Source organism: Fusarium keratoplasticum, chromosome 8, assembly GCF_025433545.1.
Source record: "Fusarium keratoplasticum isolate Fu6.1 chromosome 8, whole genome shotgun sequence".
In the NCBI taxonomy this organism is placed as follows: domain Eukaryota; kingdom Fungi; phylum Ascomycota; class Sordariomycetes; order Hypocreales; family Nectriaceae; genus Fusarium; species Fusarium keratoplasticum.
In genome coordinates, this window is record NC_070536.1 from 1,302,650 (window position 1) to 1,326,805 (window position 24,156).

The 24,156-nt window shown below is 53.6% G+C and overlaps 11 protein-coding genes across 11 annotated transcripts; 5 read left to right on the forward strand and 6 right to left on the reverse strand.

The window, feature by feature from the left end:
- Positions 1-647: 647 nt before the first annotated feature.
- NCS57_01023400 (uncharacterized protein) lies at positions 648-2,056 on the forward strand (the record flags this gene model as incomplete). The annotated part of the gene is made up of 5 exons (XM_053059984.1): positions 648-833; positions 885-1,076; positions 1,128-1,232; positions 1,287-1,795; positions 1,855-2,056. 5 exons carry the CDS (start codon positions 648-650, stop codon positions 2,054-2,056), a joined length of 1,194 nt encoding a protein of 397 aa, XP_052910378.1.
- A 1,011-nt stretch (positions 2,057-3,067) lies between these two features.
- Positions 3,068-3,459, reverse strand: NCS57_01023500 (60S acidic ribosomal protein P2; the record flags this gene model as incomplete). Its single annotated transcript, XM_053059985.1, has 2 exons — positions 3,068-3,241; positions 3,301-3,459. 2 exons carry the CDS (start codon positions 3,457-3,459, stop codon positions 3,068-3,070), a joined length of 333 nt encoding a protein of 110 aa, XP_052910379.1.
- Positions 3,460-4,299: 840 nt separating this feature from the next.
- NCS57_01023600 (uncharacterized protein) lies at positions 4,300-5,577 on the forward strand (the record flags this gene model as incomplete). The annotated part of the gene is made up of 2 exons (XM_053059986.1): positions 4,300-4,305; positions 4,372-5,577. The coding sequence occupies 2 exons, from the start codon at positions 4,300-4,302 to the stop codon at positions 5,575-5,577; spliced, it is 1,212 nt and encodes a 403-aa protein (XP_052910380.1).
- A 1,284-nt stretch (positions 5,578-6,861) lies between these two features.
- On the reverse strand, positions 6,862-8,726 carry NCS57_01023700 (C3H1-type domain-containing protein; the record flags this gene model as incomplete). The annotated part of the gene is made up of 2 exons (XM_053059987.1): positions 6,862-7,678; positions 7,726-8,726. The coding sequence occupies 2 exons, from the start codon at positions 8,724-8,726 to the stop codon at positions 6,862-6,864; spliced, it is 1,818 nt and encodes a 605-aa protein (XP_052910381.1).
- Positions 8,727-9,490: 764 nt separating this feature from the next.
- Positions 9,491-10,245, forward strand: NCS57_01023800 (uncharacterized protein; the record flags this gene model as incomplete). The annotated part of the gene is made up of 4 exons (XM_053059988.1): positions 9,491-9,502; positions 9,559-9,754; positions 9,816-9,966; positions 10,026-10,245. 4 exons carry the CDS (start codon positions 9,491-9,493, stop codon positions 10,243-10,245), a joined length of 579 nt encoding a protein of 192 aa, XP_052910382.1.
- Positions 10,246-10,350: 105 nt separating this feature from the next.
- On the reverse strand, positions 10,351-11,363 carry NCS57_01023900 (ER membrane protein complex subunit 3; the record flags this gene model as incomplete). The annotated part of the gene is made up of 4 exons (XM_053059989.1): positions 11,245-11,363; positions 10,792-11,186; positions 10,583-10,744; positions 10,351-10,526 (listed from the first exon to the last, which is right to left on the reverse strand). The coding sequence occupies exons 1-4, from the start codon at positions 11,289-11,291 to the stop codon at positions 10,351-10,353; spliced, it is 780 nt and encodes a 259-aa protein (XP_052910383.1). The 5' UTR covers positions 11,292-11,363.
- Positions 11,364-11,685: 322 nt separating this feature from the next.
- Positions 11,686-12,486, forward strand: NCS57_01024000 (Signal peptidase complex subunit 2; the record flags this gene model as incomplete). The annotated part of the gene is made up of 3 exons (XM_053059990.1): positions 11,686-11,728; positions 11,803-12,086; positions 12,139-12,486. 3 exons carry the CDS (start codon positions 11,686-11,688, stop codon positions 12,484-12,486), a joined length of 675 nt encoding a protein of 224 aa, XP_052910384.1.
- Positions 12,487-12,807: 321 nt separating this feature from the next.
- On the reverse strand, positions 12,808-16,592 carry NCS57_01024100 (MMS19 nucleotide excision repair protein; the record flags this gene model as incomplete). Its single annotated transcript, XM_053059991.1, has 6 exons — positions 12,808-13,755; positions 13,810-15,513; positions 15,565-16,151; positions 16,201-16,263; positions 16,316-16,441; positions 16,505-16,592. The coding sequence occupies 6 exons, from the start codon at positions 16,590-16,592 to the stop codon at positions 12,808-12,810; spliced, it is 3,516 nt and encodes a 1,171-aa protein (XP_052910385.1).
- A 566-nt stretch (positions 16,593-17,158) lies between these two features.
- NCS57_01024200 (uncharacterized protein) lies at positions 17,159-18,151 on the forward strand (the record flags this gene model as incomplete). The annotated part of the gene is made up of 1 exon (XM_053059992.1): positions 17,159-18,151. The coding sequence occupies one exon, from the start codon at positions 17,159-17,161 to the stop codon at positions 18,149-18,151; it is 993 nt and encodes a 330-aa protein (XP_052910386.1).
- Positions 18,152-18,274: 123 nt separating this feature from the next.
- On the reverse strand, positions 18,275-20,174 carry NCS57_01024300 (uncharacterized protein; the record flags this gene model as incomplete). The annotated part of the gene is made up of 6 exons (XM_053059993.1): positions 18,275-18,606; positions 18,656-18,830; positions 18,892-19,311; positions 19,364-19,507; positions 19,553-20,025; positions 20,078-20,174. The coding sequence occupies 6 exons, from the start codon at positions 20,172-20,174 to the stop codon at positions 18,275-18,277; spliced, it is 1,641 nt and encodes a 546-aa protein (XP_052910387.1).
- A 785-nt stretch (positions 20,175-20,959) lies between these two features.
- Positions 20,960-23,134, reverse strand: NCS57_01024400 (Abhydro-lipase domain-containing protein; the record flags this gene model as incomplete). The annotated part of the gene is made up of 1 exon (XM_053059994.1): positions 20,960-23,134. One exon carries the CDS (start codon positions 23,132-23,134, stop codon positions 20,960-20,962), a length of 2,175 nt encoding a protein of 724 aa, XP_052910388.1.
- Between the last annotated feature and the right edge of the window lie 1,022 nt (positions 23,135-24,156).

A 24,156-nucleotide genomic window follows, 5' to 3' on the forward strand; every position in this document is an offset into this window, starting at 1 on the left:
CCGAGAATCTTGGCCAGGCTGAGCACTGGTTTACACTTTAGTTTCCTATGATTAGGTTTCTCAGGCTTAGAGGAAACTTGGCCTTGGAGTTTCGGACTTCACCAACAAAGGGTTAAGGTTGGCATTCTGGCCAGTGCTGCACCATGAAACTCACAAGTCCAAGAATTTTCCAGCAAATTGAATATGTTAGAGTGGTTGCATGAGCCAAAAGACTCGCTGAATCCTCGAGTTCCTTTGTTCCCTCCCTGCTGGTGGCTGGATACGGTCATGCACCACCACGAGCCCTTCCAAGAAAACCACCATGCTAATTGCATCCCTCAGCAGGATCAAATGCAGCCAAGCGCAGCGCCTCTCTGGGAAGCACAGATGTCTACGAGCAAATCCAGGTGGTCTCCCTCAGCCCCGGAGCGAAAGAGGGGGGGTTCACCAACTTCAGCTCTCATTCCACCCCCCTCGTACACCCTCTTTGTCCTGTACTCGTGTCCACCTAGTGATAAAATGCTTCATGACTCAGCTCCCGTATTCCTCTGTCCTTCCTCTCTCTTCTTCTTCTTCCTCGTGCTGTCAGTTCTCTCATGCTTTGAATAATCTGCTTGCTATCCACAAGGCTTGTTCTGGACAGATCAGATCCGAGTGATCCCGTTACAATGCTGCCGAGTCCCTTCGTTATACTCCCGGCCCTCCTCGCGACGGCATGGGCCGCTGGAGGACCCGAGGCTCCCACCGTGTCTGGCTTTCTGACAGAGACCCTCGAGGCCACGTCTACGGTTGCTGAGGCCGCAACAACTGCTTCGTCTTCAGGGGCAACAACTCACACAGTCAATGTTGGAGCGGTAGGTTATATCGAGTGTATGAGAAGGTATATCTTGCTGATGGCTTCATAGTCTGGACACAAGTTTACCCCTGCCGAAGTCCAAGCAAAGGTTGGCGACATAATCGAATGGCGCTTCTATCCCAGCGGGCACTGGATCATCCGAGGAGACTTTGAGCAACCGTGTATTCCCTACGAATACGCCGGCCTAAATCGACAAGGGTTTTCGAGTGGTGCCCAGAAGGTTCAGGCCATCACTGATGATGTGAGTGAATACTCGTCCAGTTACTGCTCACCCTGATGCTGACATGCCCAGGCTCCCCGATTCCGAGTTCGAGTCAACAATACCGATCCCATCTTCTTCTACTGTGGTGCACCTGGATCCTGCGTAAAGTGGCACATGATGGGCGTGGTGAATCCTGTAAGGGTTCTTTGTGTCCTTTCTAATAGCGAATGATTGTTAACAAATGGACAGTCCAAGAACGAAACCCTCGACATGTGGCTCGAAAAGGCCAAGGACGTCGACTACCAGCTACGCCCTGGAGAACCATGGCCTACCGAAGACCTCCCCACTGAGACTGCGAGCCCCAAAGGATCAGATCGAGAAGACGATGACGACGACACATCATCTAACCTTTCACCTGGTGCCATTGCCGGAATCGCCATCGGAAGTGCTGCAGTGCTACTCTTGGCCGGCGCCCTGCTCTACCTCTGCGGAAGAAGAGGCGGCTTCGACAAGGCATACCGCAAGAGTTTCCGTGGTACTCCTAACCCTCCCGTCGCAGAAACACAATTCAACTCTCCAAATCCTGCCGGATCTCCTTGGGATGTGAACAAGCCACTACCAGGCGTAGTAGCAGCTCCCTTCGGCCAAAGCCCACCCATGAGCCCTCACCAATCCATCGGCTACGGAACGCACCCGGCCGCGCTGGCAGCAATGGTAGCCCAAGCCCAAACCCAGGACGGAACGATAGGGTCGTACTAGTGAGTTTCTCTCTGCTTCCTTCCGTGTGGCTGTGTTTGCTAACCTGGGCGGCGTCCAGCAGTGACACTTATACGCAGCATCCCGCGCCTTCACCCTCGCAGGGTGGCACGACGCCGAAGCCCCCCGAGCAAACTGCACCCGCTGAGCTTCCTGCTTCCGCGGATCCCGGGAACTCGCCTCTGCCGACCTATAATAACAATGGGCGATCACAAGTGTTTTCATGGGCGGGTGAAGAGACTGGCTACCGTCCGGCCAAGTAGGTCGAAGGCATGTGTACGTATTAGAGATTTGGAGGGTTGCGGCGTTCAAAGTTAGGAGTCTATTCTGTTCGTTTGTGTTGGTTGGCTTTGTGTTACATGCAGTTTGCATACGCAACTCATCTTGGCGATATCAGGAGTGACTGTCTGATGCCGAGTTTGCTAGACTCTATTTCATGAAATCTAATATTAGTCCATTTGTATGTAGGTAGTTTTGGTCAATACTTGCAAATGAGAAAAGCTTCTTTGAGTTTCATCATCTGCAACCACGAGGACAGAATAGATTACCGGAATGGCTACTTACCGAAAACCAAGCTTTCCCTTCTCATTCTGACAAACAAAGAGTTGCTGACTCGGCCTCAGCTGACCAGGGCCCAGACGCTAATGATGCCCGGAATAGCCATGTTGATGCTTGCCATTGCCCCTGTTTCTCGCTTATGCATTATGCACCATACTTCGTAACTTCACTGCAATGTTAACCCCCCTCAGGCCAGCAATATTCACCCATGCCAACAACCACGAAGAGGCAAACGACGGCGTAACACCTTACTGAGCTATTTGAATGCCACATGCGCTTCAGGTAGACTAGTTGCTTGTGTTGTTGCTAGAAAACTCAAGTTGAGTTACTGGGTCCGCATGGGAACACGATGACGCCGACAAGCCATGACAGCGACAGCCGTAAGGTAGTCGAGGCTAATAACCCTATACCTTATGGCAGGTCGTAGACGGCGATACATCTTCGCGGTCACGGTTGACCTGAGAGATGGCAAGGATGTCATACACGCAATAACATTCACAGAATCGGGACCAAGTATTCGAAGAGCCGAACCGCCTTTTTTAATTCCCCATGCCGTATCTATCCCATCCTTAGAGAGACCCAATCCAGCCATGAGCAGCCAATCCTTGCACGCCGAAAAAAGACATGTAGGAATCGACCAACAACCCGTTGTGCGCGTAAGCTTCTCCGAAATTCGTGAGGTGTCGTAACCGTGCGAGTCTTTATAGATAGACCGCTTAGTCGAAGAGACCGAAGCCCATGTCCTCGTCGGACTCCTCAGCCTCCTCCTCCTTCTCCTCCTCCTTGGCCTCCTCGGCGGCGGCACCACCGGCGGCAGCACCACCGGCACCGGCACCACCAGCACCGCCGGAGGGAACGGAAGCGAGCTTCTCAGAGCCCTCAGCAATGAGCTAGAGTAGAATTGTTAGCATGTTGTGTGCGCATGGTGTTGTAGATCGGGTTGACATACCTCCTGGATGTCCTTGCCCTTGAGCTCGGAGATCAGGGTCTCGAGGCGGGAGTCGTCAGCCTCAATACCGACGGACTCGAGAACGGCCTTGATGTCGGCGGCAGAGGGAGAGGCGTTGCCGCCGAGGGTGAGGAGAAGGTAAGCTGCGAGGTGCTTCATTTTGAATGTGGTTTCTGGTCGAGCGTGTTAGAGCTGTGGGTTTGGAGTTGCGCTTTGCGACAAGAGTAAAACTCGACGGCGGGGAACCAGCGCGCAACAGGATTAAATACTTACATCTGGAGTCAGAGGAGAACACGAGAAATCAATCAATTTAACCGCAAGTTGGGCGGAGACTGAAGCCTTCGAGTCCTTTGGTTATGGTTTTCGGTGTGACAAGGTAGAAAAAGTTCACGGCGTGACGAAGTTCAAGGCCAATTTTGATCCTGTGGGCTGCTAGCCGAATTTTTAGGGCGGGGCTGCGGGGATCCCCTGCCCCCTTCTGTTTTCCTGTGGGCTGCCCGGAAAAAGTCCCCTGCCGTGCTCCGCGGGTCCCGCTCTGTTTTGTCCCTCGCGCGCACCGCCACACCGGCAGCCTGCCTCGTGCCGGGATATGGGTCACGTGTCCTGGCGCCGCGCTCCGGTGTGGCGTTTTCCCTGATTTCCTCCTTCGCCCATAAAGGTTGGCTGTCACTGATTCTTTGTTCTTCACGCAACTGTATGATTTTCCCCTTTGCAGTTCTGTGATCGCCTGAGCTCCAGGTGTCTTGGTTGCAAGTTTTGGGCGGATTCGACCTCCAACAAGCCATCTGTCGCCTCTGCGCCTCCCGCCACCAAGAACGCTTGAGTCTCACATTGTTTGCAAGACTTCAAAGTTCCTGACGACAGCAGAAAAGAGCAAGAGCCCGACAAACTTTGCCGCTCGCTCAATGACTCACAATTCACGCACGAGCTTGCTTGCTCCTCTCTTACTCTGAGGGATCTCCTCCACATATAGCCCTTCTCTGGCTCATCTCTGACGCGATGCCGGTGAGTGACTGACCCGGTGGCCAATCTTGCACCCCAAGGAAAAAAACGTTGACCATGGCCTTCAAGATCGGAGACCTCCTCGCCCAGATCAGCGGCGGCGACGATGGGGCGTCGCCGTCCCCCGCACAGAACCTCGCACGATCGAATACTCTGCCCAAGAGGAAGGCCGACGATGACATTCGCCCGTTCGTCCCCAAGGCGCCTCGAGTCACGACGCTATCTACCACAGTGGCACCACGGACATCGCAGCCGCCCAGACCCCGCCCTAACGAGACATCCTCGAGACCGACTCAACCATCACGCCCGCTCGACAGACCGACGCCTTCCCAGCGGCCATCAAATCCGATAAATGGCGGGGGTTCAAAACCCAATGTTTTGTCATCGAGGCCCATGAACGGGGGTAATCGGATCTCGAAGCCTGCCCCTCCCAGCAGGCCGTCCCCTGGCCCCTCGAGCGCGCCTCCCCCCGCCCGTGGTGCACCACCGAAAAAGGGTTCTTTCGCTGAGATTCTGGCTCGAGCTCAACGGGCCCAGGCCACGATGGGTCAGGTCGGTAAGATCCAGCATAAGAAGGTCGAGGGTGGCAATATCAAGAGGGAGAAGGAGGAGGCCAAGGCAGCAAAGGCGGACCCTCGAGACGCCAAGAAGCCAGCAAGGCCAGGTCATCCTTCGGGCTACTCCGGCACAGCTAAGCCAGGCCAACGGAATGGCACACCTGTCAATGGGCAAAGCAGAGATCCACGTAACGGCCGTGATAGCAAGGCCCCGCCTCCGGCAAAGACAGAACGGGGCAAGGCGGCTGGAGGCAAGGCTTCTGGCAGAGCCGCAGCGGCTGCCGAGGAAGAAAAGAAGGTGAAGAAGGCCGTCACGGCAACCACGGGATACACCGGCACAGCAAGACCGAGGCCCGGGAATGCCACCAAGAAGAAGGATACCCCTCGCGGTGGAGCGTTACTCAGCGCTCCACGGGCTCCTCGTCCGGCGCGTTCAAAGTCACGTTTCGAAGACGAGTACGACGAAGACATGGACGATTTCATTGATTACGACGACGAGGAAGAGGACGATGGCGGACCCCGATATGATTATGCGTCTGACGGGTCCTCGGACATGGAGGCCGGTATGGACGAGCTCGATATCGAAGAACGCCGAGCAGAGCAGATTGCTCGCCGTGAGGATATTGAAGAGGAGCGACTTGAGAAGAAACTCAAGGCCGACAAGGAGGCGCGCAAGCGTCAAGCAGCCTTGGAAGCACTTCGTGCTCGACGTCGATGATCCAGCTTCTTTTGTTATATCTTCTATCGACGTTACCTCCTGGACAGGAAGACCATCGGGCAAGATTCACGCCTTACATGGTACATCTCGATGAGGTTTTTGATCGAGATACTCTACTCCAGTCTTTGGTTCTTCAATCACCACACACTTATCCACCCAAAACAATACTTCAACAACGCGAGCAACGGTCGAGGACTCGGAAACGGAGGCGTTTTATGAGATGTGCTTTTCTTGCTCTCCCCTACTACAACGGCTTTTTTCTTGCTGCTTTTTCTCCCTTGTCGCGTCTATTCCACACGCAATAGGGACCACATTAGCGACGGAGTTGTCATCTTTCCTCCCTCTTTTCTCCTTTTTGATTTTTTTCGTCGCACACAGTCTTAAAGGGGGCGGCTGCATGGTTTTGGTCAAGACGGGGCGGGGGGCTCGGACGGGGAAGGGAACCCAGATCGGGGATCACGGGTGGCTTTTCAAAGGGAACACTGGCGAGGACGGGGCTGTAGATAGGTACGGGCACGTACACTGGATGACGCTTCAGAATGGTATCTTGTCTAGACGTAATTGTAAAACCCTACGGGCTGAGCTGCTACAGCTTCTGTCTGAGCTCCCGACCAAACCTCCCTCCCCTCTCTTGTCACAAGTGTTCGAGCCTCTTCTCAACACCACCACCAGCCGCAGAGTGGCCGTCTATCACCTCATGTAGTTCTTTGTTTAGCAATAATGGTATCAAGTTTGCAACGCACTCGCGTATGATATGTTGTTTCCGCTTGGTAAAGTCTTCACGCATCAGTGCGAGTCGCCACTTTGCAACTACCCACCGGAAGCATCTCATCCACACACGTTCATAAGCAGGAGGACACAGTGAAAGCACAAACATAGGTAGTTTTCCCATTCCAAACATGTCTAGGAACTAGACGCCATTAGTGACCAGAGATTAGCTCAACGCCTGTGCCTAGAAAACCCAAACGTAAAAATTGGCCCAGATAAGAAAACCAAAGGGGTCGATCACCGGAAGGCTCCAAACTGAAGCTCCAGCCGCCCGGATTCAACCGACTTCAGGTACTTGATCCTCGACACGGAGCCCACTATAGGCAGTAACCCGCACGTCAAGCTCAAGCCAGTAACCGACCATCGTACTCTTACACTATTCAAACAAAAAGGGCAGGATAGGGAACGTCCATCCGTGGTAAACTATCCATTTTCGGAACTTGAAAACGACTCCTGGCAGGCCATCCACATGGTCCTAAGCCCGGGTTGACAGGTGATCATAGTAGGCCTTGACTCTCACGGCAGATCATCACTCTTGGATGACTTGCCGTTGGTGCTTCCATAAGGCCTCAGCAGCCAGCCTTGGTAGTGCTTGATTCCTTGGCTGCTGTTATTGTCGCCGGGAACAATGGAAGGTGGTGGGTTGCGACGAGGCAAAGCAGGCTCCCGCTTGACTGGAGGGGGAGGGAGGGAAGCCGGGGCATCCGGGAGCAAACTGGATGGAGGAGGTTGCGCGGGAAGCTCGGCCTTGACCTTCTTGGTGCCTTCGTCCTTGACCTCGGATGGCTCGACCGCTTCTATCGCTCCCTTCTTCCGGAGGTAATCGATGGACTGAAGGACTGTGAGGTCTTCCTGCTCCTTGTCGTTGAGAATCAAGCGTTGCTGAATAGTCAGACGTCCATTGTTGGCCTCGCGTTCCTTCATGGCGGCCTCTCGAACCTCAGGATCATGAACGAAGCGGCACTTGCCCTTCTTGCCGCATGTTCCACCAGTGGAATAATATTTGCAGTGTTTGGAAACGTCGGCTTTCTTTGCGGGAGGAGGAGGTGGAGGAGCGACGTGGGAACGAGTAGACATGACTTCTGGCTCGTCATCTGAAGACTCTTCGGACGGATCTCTCATCTCATCACCCTCATCCCCTTGTTCACGCTTTCGCTTGATCGACGACTCAACCTTGCGAAGCTGTCGCCGGAGCTTGTCGGCCTGTTTCTCCAGCGAGGAAGCCTTGTCTTCGCCATTTTGTGCCAGCTCGGCAGCCTTCTTAGCCTCAACACGGGCCTTTGTAGGGAAATGCTTCTTTCGTTCCGCCAAGAACGCCGCGACATCTTGGATCCTGCAAAGAGTTAGGACGGGCCAGTGGGAAATGGTTTGGCCACTTACTGGATGGTCTCTTGCCCGATCAATTCGGTCAAGATCTTCTCTTCTCCTTCGTCGTCCTCAGACTCCGAGTCCATTCCAGGAGTCAAACCCAACGTGTTCATCTTCCGCTTCTTCTTCTTACCCAAGGTAGGAGGTTCAGGCTTGTTGTGGTTGGAGTCATTGTGGCCAGACTTGTTGTGATGGCGAGACTTGTCGTTTCCGTGGTAGCCTCCACGTCCTCGAGAGTTCCCATCTCTAAAGCCACCTCGGCCGCGGCGATTGTGGCCATAGTAGCCATCCTGGTGAGGTGGTCCAGGAGGTGGAGGAGGGCCAGGGTAAGGGTATTGCGCTGGGGGATAGGGGGGTGCCCGAGGGTCGTGAGGATATGGCTGGCCATAACCGTTAACGGGTGGTGCCATTCCTTCATGCTCATACCCGGGGCGAATGGGGCCGTTCATTGGAGGCTTCGGTCCGCCACGGTCACTATAGCCACCTCGTGGCCTGCCATTGCTGTAGTGGTTCTGAGGCGGTTGTCCTTGACCACCCCACTGGGATTGGTTAGGAGGGGGAGGAGGGCCTTGATAAGGGTATGGCTGGGGGCCGCCATACGGAGGCTGCTGCGGGTACTGAGAAGGAGGGTAGGGCTGGGGAGCGTAGTTAGGGTGGTAGTTGTTGGAAGACATAGGAGCGGGCGAATGCCCGTGAGGTGGAGGATGGCCATGTTCAGGTCCCCATTGGGGCTGCGGTGGTGGATAGCTTCCAGCCGGCGGGTGGGAGCCTCCATATGGAGGAGCATTGTGATGGGGAGGGTAGGGTTGACCACTGTACTCATAGTGGCCTTGGGGTGATCCGTGGTAATCACCGCGACCTGCATTGTAGTGGCCGCCGCGTCCTCCTCTACCATGATGCGAGCCGCCTCGGCCCTGGCCATGCTGGGGGTAGGATGGTGCTGGGGGTCCATAGCTCGGGGGAGCAGAAGCCGATGGCGGCGGGGGAGGAGGGCCGTAACCGTAGCCTGACATGATGGGAAGTGTTGCTGGATGAAGGGATCTCGGATCTAGCGGGCGTAGGGAAGGTCTGCGCTGGTAGTATTCGACCTCGCCGATAATGCTTCAAGCGAGGACACACGATGATTCGTTGCTTCGTTGGGATGGAAGATTCGGGCGTGTTTATAGCTTCTCGATGGGAGATTTCGTGGTCGACGTGTCGAGTGGGAAAAGGGTTCGCGGAGGCTGCAGAACGAAAAGGTTACGCACAGTAGAGTTGAAGAAGGAAGAGAGATCAAAATAAGCGCCGAGGAGAGAGAGGAAGAGAAGAAATACGGTTCAAACGCCGAAATTCAGAAAAGGCAGCAGCCGAGAAGAGTCGTAGCTGCTTGTTTGATTCCCGTCGTCTCTAGAAAGAAGGAAGGCACGATGACGGCCGAGACAGAGCAGTGTGAAAGCTCCCTCCTTCCCCAAAAGCCCACTGCGACAAGCTGTTGGAAATTATCTGCACACCGCAATCGCAGCTGGTGGGTCGGCCCTTTTCTGGCAGGCGGTGAGGCGGGGACTGCGAGGGAGCTAGCTCCAAGAGGGTTAGCGCCAGCGGCATTCTTTTTCTGCCGCGACCAAGGCCGTTTCTTTGGTGCAGTCAACCACTCAAAGTGTTTGGGTCGCTGAGACACCCATGGGACGAATAACCTCTTTCTTATGACACTTGACAAATATTTCGATGCTTTAGAGCAAGATATCAGAAAGTCTCGATACATACAGTGACTCTGGAGTGAGTCTCACGTGCTATCAGCATGTTCATCCTGGTAGGTTGCACCCCCACCAAGCGTCATCCAAGTGAAACCGTGACTGACACTCTCAGACCAAAATCGCCGACTTGGTGCAGATTGCGCCGGCAGACTTCTCCAAGCGGAGCAAGGAAGCCATTGAGGACAATATCAACGCAAAATACTCCAACAAGGTCATTCAGAAAATCGGCCTCTGCATATGCTTGTACGACCTGCAATGGGCTTCAGAGGGTCTCATCGGCCATGGCACCGGCCTGGTCAACGTCAATGGTTTGTCATGTTGACCTTTGAACTCTGGTGACCTTGGCAGCTGATCAAGCGCAATCTCTAGTTGAGTTCCGCATGGTGGTGTTCCGTCCCTTCAAGGGTGAGGTCATGATGGCCAGAATATCAACCTCTACGCCTGAAGGCATCCACCTGCAAACGGATTTCTTTGCCGACATCTTTGTGTCGTATGAGTATCTACCCCCCGGGGCCGAATTGTGCGTGTTTCCGTTGCTGAATGGGCCATTGACCGACAGGCACTGACAATTCCCTACAGTAGCCACAGCCATCAACTCTGGGTCTGGAACGTTGATGAAGAACAACGCCTTCTTTATGAAATGCACGAAATGGTCCGGTTCCAGGTCATCGACGAGGAGTGGCACGACCAAGCGCCAGCTGGACCAAAACAGCAAGAAGCATCGGAGGCCACGGCGCCATACAGGATCAAGGGCAGCATGATTGCTGATGGATTGGGCCTGTGCCTCTGGTGGGACTAGTAGTGATAGAATTGGATACAAGAAGGGACCGAGGATAGAGATTAGGGGCCAAGGAAAATGTGCCACGGCGTCTGTCGGCGTATGTATATTGCTCGTTCTATGAATCTACGATTTGATACCCGCCAAGAAACGCTCCTCAACATCGTCCAGAACTGAGTAGTGCTCGACGACAGCCAAGTTCTCAGCCTCGGCCTTGAACTGCTTGTGAGGGTCCTGACCAGGGCCAGCCATGGGGTTAGCCATCTGCTGCGCCTGCATCTGCTGGGCGACCTGGCTGGCAGCTATATTGCGTTAGTTATTGAGCCTCAATGGCTGGGTAGTGTGGATAGAGACTTACCGTTGTCACTGCCAAGGAGAAAGACGTAGACAAACTGAAGACCAAAGATGCAAAGGAAGTACCAGCTGATGCTGGACATCCATCGGGGGTCCATCTCCTTGGTCTGCACACCAGCCTGCAGCATGCTCTTGAACTTGATGGTGATGGGGAAGGGCAGTTTCACTACCAAAGTTAGACAATTTCTCTCCCCAAATGGCAGAGGGACGTACTGATAACGTAGCCGCTGAAGAAGGCGTTGATCCAGCTCATGATGAGCGTGTTGGGAATAATCATAGCCATGTTGTTCTTCATCATGCCCATCATACCATCCATGGCACTAGGGTCGGTCAGGGGGTTCGCAGGAGGTTGTCCCTTGCGGTCGGGCTCCTTCAAGTACGCCCCAGACTCGAAGCCAGCGGTCAGAACATCGCGGCGAGCCTCAAAGGCCTTCTGGGAGAGGGCGTGGTGGTTGGAGCGCAGGGCGACACCGCGGGCGAGGGACCGCTGCTCACGCATAGCCTTGTTGTCCTGCTTCTTAGGCGCGGTCGCCATGAGGACGGATGCGTAATGACGGAGGACACCAGTCAGGACCATGACGATGGTGATGGGGATGAGGATCCAGTAGCTGGGAGCTTCAGGTCAGCAATTGGCGTGCGAGGGGGGGCTTTCGAAGCTGTGCGTACAATAACTGGGGGTCCCTATGAAGGGTCTGGACCGGAACTTGCACCATGATATCGACAGTCGAGGGCGCGCAATTGGTGAGGCAGAGGGGAAGAGGTTGACGTCGTGTTGCGATGGAGCTGTTGGAGGTTGTGAGGTCCAAGTCGCCAAATAGCCACGATCCATGGCGTCTCTAATGCGCCACAAAATGGTGGAGCTCCGACTATGCCGATGGGCGGGTAAGCCACATCTGGTGCTGATTCTGGCCTCTTATTGGCCAGACTCTCTTTGAAGGGACAGCTATCCCACATGCTTAAGCCCCACGGCAGCCGAACCCCCATGATGGATGGATGGGCGAGCTGAAGTTGCACTTACATACAGCCAACTTCAACGGCTCTTCGTTCGCAACACGCAGCAACACCCCAATCTCCAACATACGTGCCGTTTCTGGCCCCTAGTCCACCATGGCCAACGCAGCGGAAAAGATTTCGGTCTACAACCTTGCAGGTAAACGCGCTCCAGTTATCCCATGTTCCTTTCACGACCCTCTCTTCTGACACGGTGGCCCTCGCGAACGACAGACCTCAAGAACACATCTGACGACGCCATTCCCAACTACCTCAACTCTCTCAAGTTCCGACAGTCGCATACGCTCACCGACGTTCGCCTCGCCCTCGGTTACAGCGCCTTTGGCATCGCCGCCGCCTGTTTCCTTTGGGACTACAAGCTTGGTTTCGAGAACACCAAGCACTTTACAGCTGCTGCTGTCGCAGTCTACACTCTGGTCAACACTGCCCTGACACTATGGATTACGTTCCGTGAGAAGGGTGTCATTTATGAGGGCACATCGCCGTCTGGCGAGAAGGTACGGCATTCCCCTGTCATTCACATACCTCTTCTAATAAGTCCTCCCCTAGATCTCGATCAGCAGCTCAACCAAGAAGAACGTCCCTATTTACAACCTCGTTATCACCATCACCGACAACAACTCCAAGTCTTCGGTTCTCAAGCTCTCCAAGCCCTTCACTGGCTGGTTCGACGAGACAGGCCAGTTCGTCGCAATCCCCTTCCAGGAGCTGCTCGCCACCTCGGTTCCCCTGATCGGAAAGCGTGATCCCAAGCGCGTCACTGTCTCGCAAGATCTCCTCGATGCTAGCCCCGATGTTCTCGACGCCGTTCTTGCCGCCAACGTGGGTGCTACTGAGGGTAGCTCGACGGCAGCTGATGCCGGAAAGAAGGGAGGCAAGCAGCGACGCAAGGCATAGGAAGAGAGTTGGGGATATAAAAATGTGCAAGAAGTTGGGATTGACTGTTCGTTTTTAATCCGGCGTTCAGAGAGGATCGTGTCTTGATACCATGTTGAAGAGAGGAAGTGAAAACTCAAGGACAAACTCGTTGTATCCTAGGTGATATTATCAGAGTCACTGCAGCACCTTGTTCATGTTCAAGGATTTCAACGTCATGGGCATTCATCTAGCCATCTTGCGACAGCCAATACGCAAGATTGAATGTCAACGCCGTATATAGCCTCTATATCCGGGCTCCCATCCATCCAGAAGCCCAATGCTTGAAAACGCCGAGTTCGCTCACTTGAGATCCGCCCATGCCACTCTCGCCAGCCGTGCCGTCTTTCTCACATCTCGCACACGATGTCCACAGACCATTGTCAGTTCTCGCTGCACCTGAGGTGCGTGCGGCAACAGATGCTGAGACTCGTACATGCGTGGTAGACCTCCAACTATCTCCAGAGCAAGCTTACCGCAAGCGCCCTCCGTCTCGGGATCAACACTCGCGGCGGAGGACCTATGCGAGAAGACTCTTGTGCAGATCTTGATGATGCTTCGGAGGTGCCCCTTGCCCTTCTCAGGGGCCTCAATAAGTGTGTTCTTGAGTACATCAAGAGCAGCCTTGGTCTCAGGGCCGATGTCGCTGTTCTGCGCAACGGCAATAGAGATACGGAGGATTTTATCCGCGTCCGCCTCGTAGATCGGGAAGTTCATATGCTTTACAATGAGGAGAACTCCAGTGCTGAAGTTTGACTTGACTTGCTGGTCTTGCACCTCGGCGTCTTGTCCGGTAGCGGCCTGCAGCATGGGGCTGACCAGTTCGAAGTACACCTTCTGCACCCATAGAGGCTTGACAATAGCATAGTTCTCCTTGGCCAATGGCTGCTGGGGAACCACAATGACTTCGAGCCGCCTTGCAAGTTCAGAACCGAGTTTGGCATCCTTTGGCGAGTCTTTGATCAGTTGGAGAAGTGGTTTTGCTTCCTTGCCGCTATATCGCCGTACCATTCCTGCGGCAAGGGCATATACTGAAGTGATCTTCTCCAAGCGGGATGCACCATCCTCAGACGAAGAAACTAGAAGCAAGCCCGATGTGAGTTGTTCAAGCGCAGCTACAAGGCTCGGCAAAGTCTCGATCTTGAACTTGTTGGCCAGGATGGTGAGAATGGATAGCGTAACCGGTCTGCTTGGGCTGGAGTTTGCCACGAACCCGCTGAGGATCAGCTCTTGTCCGACTCCTGTCTCAAACTATAATCCAAGTTAGCAAGGCCATGATATAATACTTGAACAGGAGAGACATACAAGTCTCGCTACTGCAGACGGCTGTAGCGCTTGCAGTATACCAAGAGACAGGACATTGGGAGCTTCTGATGCTAACCAAGCCCATGATGACCCGTTTTCCAAAACGCCTGGCTCAACAGCACCGGACAATTGTTCCTCTGATGTCTTTTGAGGGACGGTTATAGAATCATCACGGAAGAGGCTGATGGCGAGTGTCTCAGCTTTCAGTGCAGTCTGCTGAGATTCGCTGAACTCGTGAACCACAAAGCCCGTCAAGGTAGAGATCAAATGGAGGTACTGATGTCCAGCAGACGGGTCCACGCCAGTAAAGTCGTCGCTCAGTGTAAGCGCCGATTTGCCAGTCCGAGGATGCGAGTCGACAACCTTGGTGGCCCTGCGGTAAAGTTGTCGAGCAATGAAGAGACTGACAAGTAGGAACTCGCGTCTGATCTCGTCAACAGACGATGATTGCGGAACCTGAGAGTGGTAACCCACAGAAGTTTCGACTTGCTTCTCTCCACCGAGCTGATCCAGCTCGGGATAAACGGCACTAACCCTTTGTAAGGTTTCATTCCCAAGGTCGAGGTCGTTCCGTGGGTTTTGTGCCAGGCAAGCATCATTGAAGTGTCGGATTATAGATTGAACTGTCGCCGCCAGAGCGCACCAGATCTGAGGGTCGACCTTTGCCTCGAGAGCGTTGAAAAGTTCCGAAAGGAACGATCGAATGGAGTATATGAAGTGGTCGAATCCGTTCCTGGGGGTTGACGGTAGCTCTGAGGATCCCACAAAGGCAATGTGAGCTCCGAGGGCTGTGATAGTCTCGGATGCTTCGTCTACTCCTCCACTTCGCCAACTGGGTCGAATAATGGCCATGGCCTGGTCAACCAGGGGGTTGAAGCCCTTAGGGTACAGACGAATTGCACGTTGTAGGGCCTTAGTAGTATCATTGATAAGCTCGTCACCACCAGCTGACCGGGGATATCCTGGGCCGGATTTCGTCAGGATGGTGAAGAGTGACTCGCAGATTTCTGAACACGTTGCCTCGGGAAGAAGTCGCTCAGAGCCAGTGTTCGCAGCATCCTCGGCCGCAACAAGTGGCTTGGCTGGCCTTTGGCATAGCAAAGCTCCAGCCCCCTGAACTGCCTGAGACGCAATCTTGATATCGTCGTAAGAGGCGTCCGATTTCGAACCAAGATCAACTGTCTTCTTGAAAACCTCGTCGTAAAGCGACTTGAAGAAGGCATCAATAGCGGCAAAATCTTCTCGTTCCTCTGCAGTCATGTCTGAGTCGACAAGCAGAAGTCGAGTTTCCAAGACAACATGGAGAACCTTGAGGAGATCCTGGCTGTGCACAGGGGCTTTTGGATGGCGCAGGTTCTCCTTGATGTGTGTCATGACTGGAGCGGCCATCAAGACAAAAGCACTGGGCTTGGCGCTCAAGACACTGACCAAGAGTCTGCCGGCAGATGATGCGTACATGGTGGTAGCCAGATCAGCGACACAATCCCTTGTGACTGAAAGGGTATAGTCACGGAGGTCATCGCCCTTGAGTCTGTTCGTGAGGGACTTGAGGACCTCCAAGGTACCCCATATGGTGTCTTCAATCTCTCCATTTCGGACCTCGTACTTGAGACTTCCCCAAAGTCTGCCGCAGTAAGGGGCGACAGACTGTTCGGGGTGGGTGTACTCGTCCAAGCAGGCGCGAATGGTTTTGAGGATATCAACCTATTGGCGGTCAGTGAGGGCAACTCTCCAAAAGGGCATTGTGGTTCTCACCTTGACATTGACGGTCACAGCATCACCCTGGTCCAACTTTCCAAGAAGGAATGGAAACACGTGGTCAGCCAGCAAGTGAGTAGATGAAAAACACTTCCGTAGCTGCAACTTCAAGTCTTCAGGGGTAATGGCAACCTGTGATGCTCGAGGAAGAGAGATCGGGAAGTATAGCTTGAAAGCACCATAGACCTCCTCCAGAACCTCTTTTGAGGGCGAATATTCAGATAAGAATATTCGCAGAATGTCGAACCAGACCATCAAACACTCGGGATCCCTCTCACTTCGACAGAGCTGCAGAAGGTCAATCATGAAGCCAGCAGATGAGCCATGTCGATGCTGCAGATCGCCAGCAACTTCGGGGGTAGACATAAGTAGTCGAATGAGCTCGTAGATGGCAAGTCGAGTTTTGGATACCTGACGAGGAAAGTCGTCTCGCAAGGCAGAGATCTTTTGGATAATCTCGTTTCCACTATGACGCTGGAACGATTTCATGGCTGCTATTCGGGTCAGAGCAGTAGCAGATGGCATAATGCCAGCTTTGTGATCAACCTCGAACATGGCACCAAAGAAGCTGACCAGCAATTTTACTACGAGTTGTCAGCCAGGATGTGGGTGTATAAGACGCATGCTACATACCTTGACTTGGCTTCAAGACGTCCTTGCTCAGAAAGTCCAAAGTTCGAGAGAGAAATTCCAGAGCTACAAGTGTTATAATTAGCAAACATGACATCCAGTAGCGTTCCTAACCTACCCTTCGCTCTAGCAGTCCAGTCTGGTGTCTCATCTTCGGCTTCATGACCACTCCCTGGCATCCATGGTTGCACGGCTTCTACCCATCGTGCTACTGGGTTTGAGTTGGCAGGTGCAGTTTGAATCTCTACAGCATAAAGTCAGAGAAGATCCCTCGGGGAAGCAATAAACATGTTCGGAGAATAAGTACCATTGGCAGCCTTCTGAGCGATGGCCGTCTGTCGCCCCTCATCATCGGCCAGGACAAACTCGAGGGCCCACTGCCTGAAATCCGCCATAGCGAGAAGGGATGAGACTTTCGATCGTACTCTAGCGTATGCAGATGCTACGATGCAAGTTCAGGACCTATCGCTTGGACTTGGGAGACTCGAGTCCTCGGTGCTCGGGTTGTGGTAGAGGGCGGCAGAAAGTTGATGCCCACCAAAGGCGGTGAATTTTGATGGCGGGGTACAAGACGCTTTCGGATTGCTAGTGAAGGAGAATGCGGCGGGTGAGAGGATTGATAAAAAGATCTTGAGGGAACTGAAAGCGTCTAGTTCCGATTCAATGAGATCAAAGATGGACTATCAATTTGGTCCAATTGTTAGAGGCGACTTTGTCATCCTCCAAACTCCGAAGCCGGACGCTCCTCAAGCTGAGAGAATCGATAAACGCCCGCCCCCACTATTGCCGGTTTTAGTGACGACAGAGCTCGAAACCCCCGGAATTCAGTGGCTTAACCCTGTCCTACCAAATCTTTCCCTCACGACTCCATAGTTCTTCCTCTTCACCTTGCGACGACATCCAGACTACGATACCCAATTGGAGCTGGTACGTCCAAGGACGATAATATCAACTCATCACCATGGCTTCACTACGAATTCCCGCTCTTCGCCGGCTCGTAGCTGCTCCCCTACGCGCGACACAAGCCGTCAACCAACGCCGATGGGCTCAAGTTCACGACATCCGCTTCCTCGCGACCACACAGCCACCGCAGGCCGTCCTCGAAAAGTACCGCGAGAAGCTCAACCAAAAGGCCCAGCAGGAGGGCCACGAGAGCATTGACCAGCTCAAAGCTGCCTACGCCGAAAAGATCGACGCCGAGCGCCGCAGGGATGCCGTCGAGCATCCTCCCGGAACCATCCCCCAAGCTCCCGACACCCCGACCATCCAGCCGAACAAGGACCTCCCGCCGGGTCAGATCGAGCCTACAGAAGAGCGTGAGGCTCCGAGGGCGCCTCCTACGGGAGCTGACAAGCCCGCCGTCAAGACCCTCAATGACATCATCGACCTCCCCAAGGCGCGAGAGCTTCCCGACAAGGAGCTCACTGCCATTTGGCGCCTGCGACACGCCTCCAACGAGAACGCCATATGCGCAGTAATCCCGTCCTCGACATACAAGATCATGGAGGAGGCTGCGCAAAATGCGCCCCAATTCGTTCTCCCCGTGCCACACCCGACACAGGGCGCCGAGATTCACTTCCTCCAGTGGACGTTTGACGCTGCGTCTAAGACAAGCACCGTCCTTTTCACTCAGCTCGCCGAATACAAGACCCGGGGCGAGTTCGCGCAGCCACACACAACCATCACGCACCACCTGGACCTTGCCGATGACCGAGGCCTGGTCCTGATGCAGGGCCAGGTCGTCGAGGATCGGGGCATCAAGCCAGAGAACGCCAGGTGGCTGGTCATGTGCCTGCAGCGATTCTACGGCGGCTGGGAAGGCGAGGGTGTTGAGCTGGACGGTGAGCGCAAGGAGAGGGCTCAGGAGCGAAAGAAGCTTCTGGACTGGTTTGCGGCTGGCGACTCGAGGTTCAGCGTCGAGAAGCTGATGGAGGAAGCTGAGCGAATGGGTTAATCAAAAGATGTGAAACAGGACGACATGATTGACATATTTGATTGTATAGAGGTGGAATAACAGAGCCATACCTCATGTAAGATACAAAGCATATTGTACAAAACAAGTAACGATACTCCCACCCTACAGCTTGGCCTTTGGTCCCCCTTCTTCCTTGTTCATCTGATCCCGCAATATGCGCCTCAGAATCTTGCCGGATGGTGACTTGGGAATCTCTTTGACGAATCTCACACCTCCGCGCAGCCGCTTAGAGGGGCCGACTCGGCTACCCAACCACTCGATGATATCTGCGGCCAGTTCCTCGCTCCCATCCACGCCAGCGCTAGGCACGACATATGCACGAGGAGCTTCAGTCTGCTCGTCTTCGTTCCAGACTCCAATAACGCAAACGTCTGCGATATCCTTCCGGCCGATGAGCTTGGCTTCCAGCTCGGCTGGTGCGACTTGGAAACCCTCTGTCAAGCTGTCAGTAAGAATGGTGCACGCGGGTTTCATTGTACGTACTGTACTTAATGAGCTCCTTAATACGGTCTGTTATAAACAGGTTCCCACTGGTGTCAATGTACACGACATCGCCAGTCTTGAACCAGCCATCCTCGGTGAACGTCTCCTTGTTGAGCTCAGGTCTACTCCAGTAGCCTTGGAAGACGTTTGGGCCTTTCAGGAGCAGCTCACCGGACTACAACCATGTTAACGGCTTTCCATGTATAGGAACAAGAATGCAGCTGAGCAACACATACCTCGTTGGGCGGCAGTTCCTTTCCTTCAGGATCAACAATCCTGGCCTGCATGTTAGGAACCAGTCTCCCAACAGACCCAAGATACCGCCTCCACTCATCAAACATCTGTACCGAAACTGCAGGACTCGTTTCTGTCAATCCATAGCCCTGCTTTACCATGACTCCCAGACGATCCCATACTGCATCCACCAGATCTCGGCTCAGGGGCGCGGCAGCTGAGTTGACGAAACGCAGAGACGAGAGATCATACTGCGACACCAAAGGGTGCTTTCCCAAAGCCAGAATAATCGGTGGCGGCACGTATACAAAAGTCAGGCGATGGTCTTGGATGAGCTGGCAGGCCTGCGCAAGGTCGAACTTTGCCATGACGACGCACTTTGCACCTGAGAGGAGGCTGACGTTGAGGACGACGCCGAGGCCCTAGAGTGAGGTCAGTACTATGCTCCCTTCCTCCCGATAGAACACAACTCACGTATATATGGAAGAATGGCAGCACTCCCAATTGAGCATCCAACTCCCAGTTCAGAAGCTTCAGGTCAAACTTGTCAAACTGACAGGCGTTGGCAACCATATTGTAGTGCGTCAACATGACGCCTTTTGGGAGTCCCATCGTTCCCTAAATCATTAGTCTTTTCTCACTGTTTACGAAATCCTCACTTACCGAGCTGTAGGATAGATACGCAAGGTCCTTTTGCGGATCAATCGTCGGTTTCTTAGGTTTAAACCAGGCACCTTTGTCCGTCACCTCGGTCCAATGTCTAAACCTCCCAGCATCGTCCTTCCCATCACCAAGAAGTATGATCCTCTCGGGCTTGAGGCTCGCCAGCTCAGCCGCCTTGCATGCGGTCTGAAGAAACGCCTTGTGCGTCACGAGCGCCTGGGCCCGCGCGTCGACGAGCTGGCTTGCGAGCTCTTCGGCCGTGTAAGTCGGGTTCGCGGGGCTTGCGACGCCACCGGCCCAGAGGACGCCGAGGTTTACGACAGCCGTGTCGATGTGGTTCGGGGCGAAGAAAGCTAGGACGTCGCCTTTTTGCCAGTCAAAGGTGTGTCGGAGGCCCCGGCCAAAGGCGGCAGAGAGATCGCGGATCTGGGCGAAGGTGTAGGAGCGGTTTGTGTCGCCGTCAATGAGGATCGCTGTGCAAGGTGTCAGCCTTACTCTTTCAATCAAATTTGACGGACTACAAACGATGATCATCAGGGAAATCGCGAGGACGCTTCATATATAGGTTCCAGACGTCGACAAGAGGGATGTCGACGTCTGCGAATGGTGACGAGTACGGCATTGTGGGCGATCCGGGATCGACGGATGAACAAGTTGATTTCTTTCCTCAAAGAAAAGATAGCTCAAGATGCAGGATCAAAGAACCAGGAATCGTCACAAGAAAGGATACATTCAGCAGCTCCTTCACATCTTATGTCACATCCTCCAAGCCCAAGTCGCACCACCAACCCCAGAGTTTACGCCTCCCAAGACCACATGATGATCCCCTCAGCTTCCATCTAACCGCCCCTAGCCAACGAACCCCCCTGCTTCCCAGGGTGGCTTTTCCTGATGCGAGGTCTCGTCCCTCTCCGGAGGATCCAGACCGGGGTGGTGTTGTACGCGGGGAACCGAGCTTGGGCGGGGGAGGAGAGGTCTTGGCTGATGCGGAATTTGACTTTGGGACGGTTGGAGAGATCGACTCGATGACCGTTGCCGTTTTTGTGCTCGACCGTTTCGTGGCCCGAGTCTGTGGATATGGAAAACGCCATGGCTTGTTGTGTCACCGAACAAGCTTATCAGGCTCTTGGCATAGGTAGTACATGATGAATTGATGAATCTATGAATAGCAATAGTCTAGGTACATTAATATTTTATATCCTCCTCTAACTCCCGTAACAACACCGTCGCTCAAACTCCAAACTCGAGGCCAAGGCAGTGATGTTAACAAAAAGTCAGTCGGAGCTATAAGCAAAAGACAACGTCTCTATCCTTCTTTTCCATCACCCAGCGTTTCTCGTGTATAATTATGCGTGTCGTTTATGTAGGCATGAATGTATGCGTGTATCGTTCGTCCTCGTATCTCATCTAGTTCTCACCACTGCTACTCGATTGGGTCTCATCAACCACATCCTCGGCAACAGTCACCTTTGGCTTTCGTGGCTCGACGTGCTCGCATCCCTCTGGGACACGGCAAATGTCACGCACATCGCACGTCTTCCAGAGTACCTCTCGAACCTCTTTGAATACCTGGTCCACAGCATCCATAGCCCAGATCACATCAAGATGCTCGTACTCGGGAATTGTCTTGCTGTGAACCACATCAACGAAGGGCTCGCGGCCCTTTTCGAAACGTCGGAGGAGTTTCTCGCCATCAACAAGATTGTCGTTTCCACAGACCCAAAAGGCCATCGGCGGTGCTTGTTCGTTGTACCATGCTGTCGAGCCCTTGGGATGTTTCCGATGCGCCTCGATTGCTGACTTTGTTCTCGGTGTCACGGGTCTTCCGTCGGCTGCTCCATCCATGTGCTCCTCAGCTTTCAAGGCATCCTTAGTAGCCAAGATACACTTGTGCTTGGCAAAGCACTCCCGCCCAAGCCACCATCGCATCGACTCGGCACTGACGTATACGGGCGCGAACTGGAACATCCTGTTTCGAAGGCCACGGTCCCAGCGGGAATCTGTCCAGTCGAAGAGGAAGGAAAAGACCTTGTAGCCGAGCCATCCATACACGCGTGGGTCCAGAAGTTGATGCATCTGCATCATAAAAGGGATAAAAGCGTGAATCCCAAACATGAGCCGAAATAGGCCGGGCGAGATTATTCGCATGAACTTGAAGTACATCTTGCCGATCAGAGGTCCAGCGTATGCGGCGGGAGCAAGGGCGCAAAATACTGTCAGCTTCTCTCCTAGGTCAGGTCGTTGTTCCTTTGCCAAGGCAACAAACGTTTGTGTCGTCCCCTGAGAGTGGCAGATGAGGCCAATCTTTTCGAACCCCGTCTCGCTGATGATTCGCGACATCAACGCAGGGAGATCAAACACGCCCATCTGCCGAATATTCCAACACCACATCCTCGGGTCGCTATACTCAAGCAGCGTATGCTTGGGTTTGAAACCACATCGATTGTTTCCCAACCAGACATCGTAGCCAGACTTGCAAAGCCAGAAGGCAAGAGACTCGTCGTCATTGCAGCAGTACGCCCCTGAACTCTGCAACAAGCCATGCATGAGCAGTACAGGAAACTTGGGCTTCTGATTCGGGTCCTTGAACTTCCGTCTGGGGCCCTGGAAGACTTCCGGCCCTTGGTGAGATCGAGTACTGCCATCCAGCTCAGTGTACTCCTTCGGGTCGTAAACGTGCCATAAGTCGATCAGGAACCCATCCTCGGTCTGAACCTCAAAAGTTTCAACATCGAGCCCAACTCTCCGCGCATAGTATGCCACATCGCACACGATCGGGTCGGGGCCACCTTCGGTTGGTGGGAAGGCCTCGGCGGTTTCTACACGGTCCAAGGTGAGCCCGCTTGTTGACTTCTTTTGCACCCAATCCTTCTCTTTTTCATGCCTTACGCGGGCTCTGCGCTTCTCCTCTTCGTAAAATGGCCGACGTGCGTCAGGGTTGCGGAACGTTAGCCGGTAAAAGATCTTCCTCCAGAGCGAGGGTATGCTTGTAAATAGAGCACCCAGAACAATGACGCCAAGAAATGCCAGACTTAGGAAGAAGGCCGATATTCGGAAGAATAGACATTGGATATTTCGAAGCATTGAAGGAGGTCCGTAAAGAGGCAATGGGGGAAAGAGAGGATTCGTGTGCGACGGAGGCATGGCCTTTCGCAAGGTGCCATTGGTCGTCGACTTCTGCATTGATGCGCCATTCTGTTGCTCTGGCAGCTGGACAACTTTTCGGTGTCGCGTGTCTGTACTTTCAACATTGGAGATCTTCTCCTTTACCTCATCGCCCTCCTTGATCTCGACACTCTTGGGTTCTCCTTGGAGCTCTTCACGGAGGACATTGAGTTTGTGCGCCTCTTGCAATGGTACACCAGGAAGCCGTTGGCCATCTGAAGTCACAATTACAGGGTCCTGAGGAGTCACAAACTGAGCCTCGACGGCTACAGAAGGATCCTGCCCAGTCGGGTGTTGGTGAGAGAGCTTTTCGGCTTGTTGACTGAACTGGACGGCGGTTTCGGCCAGCTTCTTGCCGATAACGTGAGGGGTCCGCTCTGGAGCGGCACTTGTTGTGCCATCATGTTTCAGGGTCATTTTTGTAAGTCTTTGGGTTTGGAACGAATATGCAATGGCGTGGTAAGGTCCAGAGTTCAGTCGGATATACGAAGGGTCGCGTATAGCCGTCCAAATGATGCGGGACTAACAGTGGTCGAGATAAGGTGGAGAGAAGGACTAACCAGCCAGATATACCCGCATGTCTGGCAGGAACAGATGTAAAAAGATGAAATAAAGTTGTTCGAAAACTTGAGAAGCAAGAAAAGATTAATGTTCGAGGGGAAAGGGTGGGATGGTGAACGTTAAGATGACAAAACCGGACCAATAGGGTAGGTCGGTGGCCAACTTCCGCTTTGAGAAGGGGTAGAGCCGTGATTGGATGACAAGAATAAAGGACGGATACCGAGATGTTCTGGGTGGATTTTCAGGACCCTTTTGTCGTCCGATTGTTTACAAGACAAAGCGTTTCAAAGATGAGAATGGCGAGAAAGTTGGCGGCGGTGTAAGGGCCCTTACATCTGACTCGCTGCGAAATATGGTTGCGTCATGGGCGTTGATACAAGGGGGGCTTGGAAGCGCCGCTGAAAGGGCCGCAGAGGGAGGGTGGGCTAGCAGTCGTCGAGTCTGTCACTCGCTGCCAGGGAGCCGGATTTGTGGCGGAGACTGCGACGACGTGGAGGACGGATGATCCCTGCTCGAAGCATGTGAAGTTGACAAAAGGGGCTGGGGGATCATCACGCTTGGTTCAGTTCCGGCCGATCAGGCTGCAAGAGCTAATTTGCACTGCCAACGACCAAGGCCTGGACTTGATAAAAATCTTGGACGTGTCTGCGTGTCAGTGACGGCGCCGATGTTTGGGTGGCGGCTTCATCTTGTTCTTGGGGAAATGATTTGAAGCGTCATCGTGAATCTCGGACCTCACCAGGAGATAACAAAACTGACGATAGATGGAAAAGACTCCGAATAAGAGCATCATATCAGCTTCATCTAGACTGACTACACGAATACGATCATCGTGCACCACATGCAATAATAGCATCTGATCTCTTAACTGTTGTTTC